Below are 1,373 nucleotides of genomic sequence, written 5' to 3'. Positions count from 1 at the left end.
ACTCTTGAAAGGTACCTATCTAAAAATACATGTTTTCCAAAGCAAAGGAGTAACACCAATGTGTGAAAACTTCTTGTTACTTTACTTGTTTCCTAGGTACAAATATGCCTGCTTCGGATCAGCTAGATTTGGCATTGGCCTGGAACCAGATAGATATTGCCAAGAAACACATACTGGTTTATGGACAACGCTGGAAGGTACTACTACCTTTTGTTTTTAATAGCAGCTTTGCGCTTTATTATGATGACTGCTTTTCCATGATTTGATGCTTGGAGTCTGTCTTCTGGGGTAATCATTTTTTATTTTGGAGAGGTGTTATTTTTGAAGTTGCAAAGTGTTCAACTGCGGAGTGCATCAGATGAAAAAATCAAATACATTTGTTTCCCCAGAGACAAGGTGATTCCTGTAGTTTCACTGCTAGCTCTTCCAAATAGTTTCAGTGGTCCTTCTGGATATGTATTCATCAAGCCAGTGTTGGCAGTTGTTGGTGGTCAAGGATATTTCATTGTAGCCCAGAGTACTGATTCGGAGAAAACTCCAGGAGCAAACTTGCCAGCAAAGTTTTCAAGCTGACAAGCAGGTATTCTTTATTGCGGCGCTGGGAGACGCGGGGGATAGCTCCTCCTAATGTGTGTCTCTGAATTGCCACACAAGCCATCCTTTTGTAGCCACTGGGCATACATACATATTCATGAGGCTACATATGGATTACATAATTTTCCAGAAAGTTCCCTGCATGAGTACAGAATTGTGGTGGTGGTCTCTGAGGGTTGTTTACTTCTTCCAACAATCTTCATCACTTCTGGCAGCCTTTGAAGCATGCACAGTCATACCAGTTTAATTGGTTAATTAGCACCAGAGACATAATAATCCTCCTATCCTCCTACTTACCAGTTAGTTTAACTGTAGCCCATCCTGGACACCTGCGGTTCCCAGATACTCCTTATCCCTGTGTCCTGTTCTTCTAGACTGTTTTTCTTAAACTATGTCACAGCTATAACGATTTATCTTGTGAGGATTCTCAGTATGTTCTCTAGCTGTACTCTATTTTTTTCTCTATGTATCATGCACCTCAGTAATTTTGTTGCTACTGTTACAAAGCCATCAAACTTAACATTACTTAAAACTAATTCTAAAGGTTTCTATATCTCATTTTGTGATTTTGTGCCCCCTTGTCTCAGTACTCTACTCCAAAGGTGTAAACTCCAAAGAAACGTTGCCTCTGTTTTCCTAGCCTTAGACAGAAATACAGAAATCACAGCCCTTTATGGTGTTACCAGGTAAAAAAAAAAAAAAAGGTAGAATTAATTGTGATAACATGGCACCAAGACATTCTTATGAATAGCTGAAATCAAGGCAAGCCATGATTTAGT

At 39.5% G+C, this 1,373-nt stretch overlaps 1 protein-coding gene across 5 annotated transcripts in view; it reads left to right on the top strand.

Annotated features, from left to right (window-relative positions):
• The first annotated feature begins 97 nt into the window (after positions 1 to 97).
• Positions 98 to 1,373, top strand: part of TRPM6 (transient receptor potential cation channel subfamily M member 6) — a 57,407-nt gene continuing 56,131 nt past the window's right edge. For all 5 annotated transcript variants that reach the window (XR_009969044.1, XR_009969043.1, XM_062641642.1 and 2 more), the window contains exon 1: positions 98 to 197. Coding sequence is in view for 3 of the 5 variants with exons in the window: in XM_062641642.1 (XP_062497626.1) it covers positions 105 to 197 (93 nt within the window). In the remaining 2 variants the exon portion in view is untranslated. The remainder of the gene's footprint in view (positions 198 to 1,373) is intronic.

This window comes from Pezoporus occidentalis, unplaced genomic scaffold (genome assembly GCF_034315485.1).
Source record: "Pezoporus occidentalis ecotype Australia unplaced genomic scaffold, CSIRO_AGI_Poc_V1 ctg117, whole genome shotgun sequence".
In the NCBI taxonomy this organism is placed as follows: domain Eukaryota; kingdom Metazoa; phylum Chordata; class Aves; order Psittaciformes; family Psittacidae; genus Pezoporus; species Pezoporus occidentalis.
This window is presented reverse-complemented; position numbering and strand designations above follow the sequence as displayed.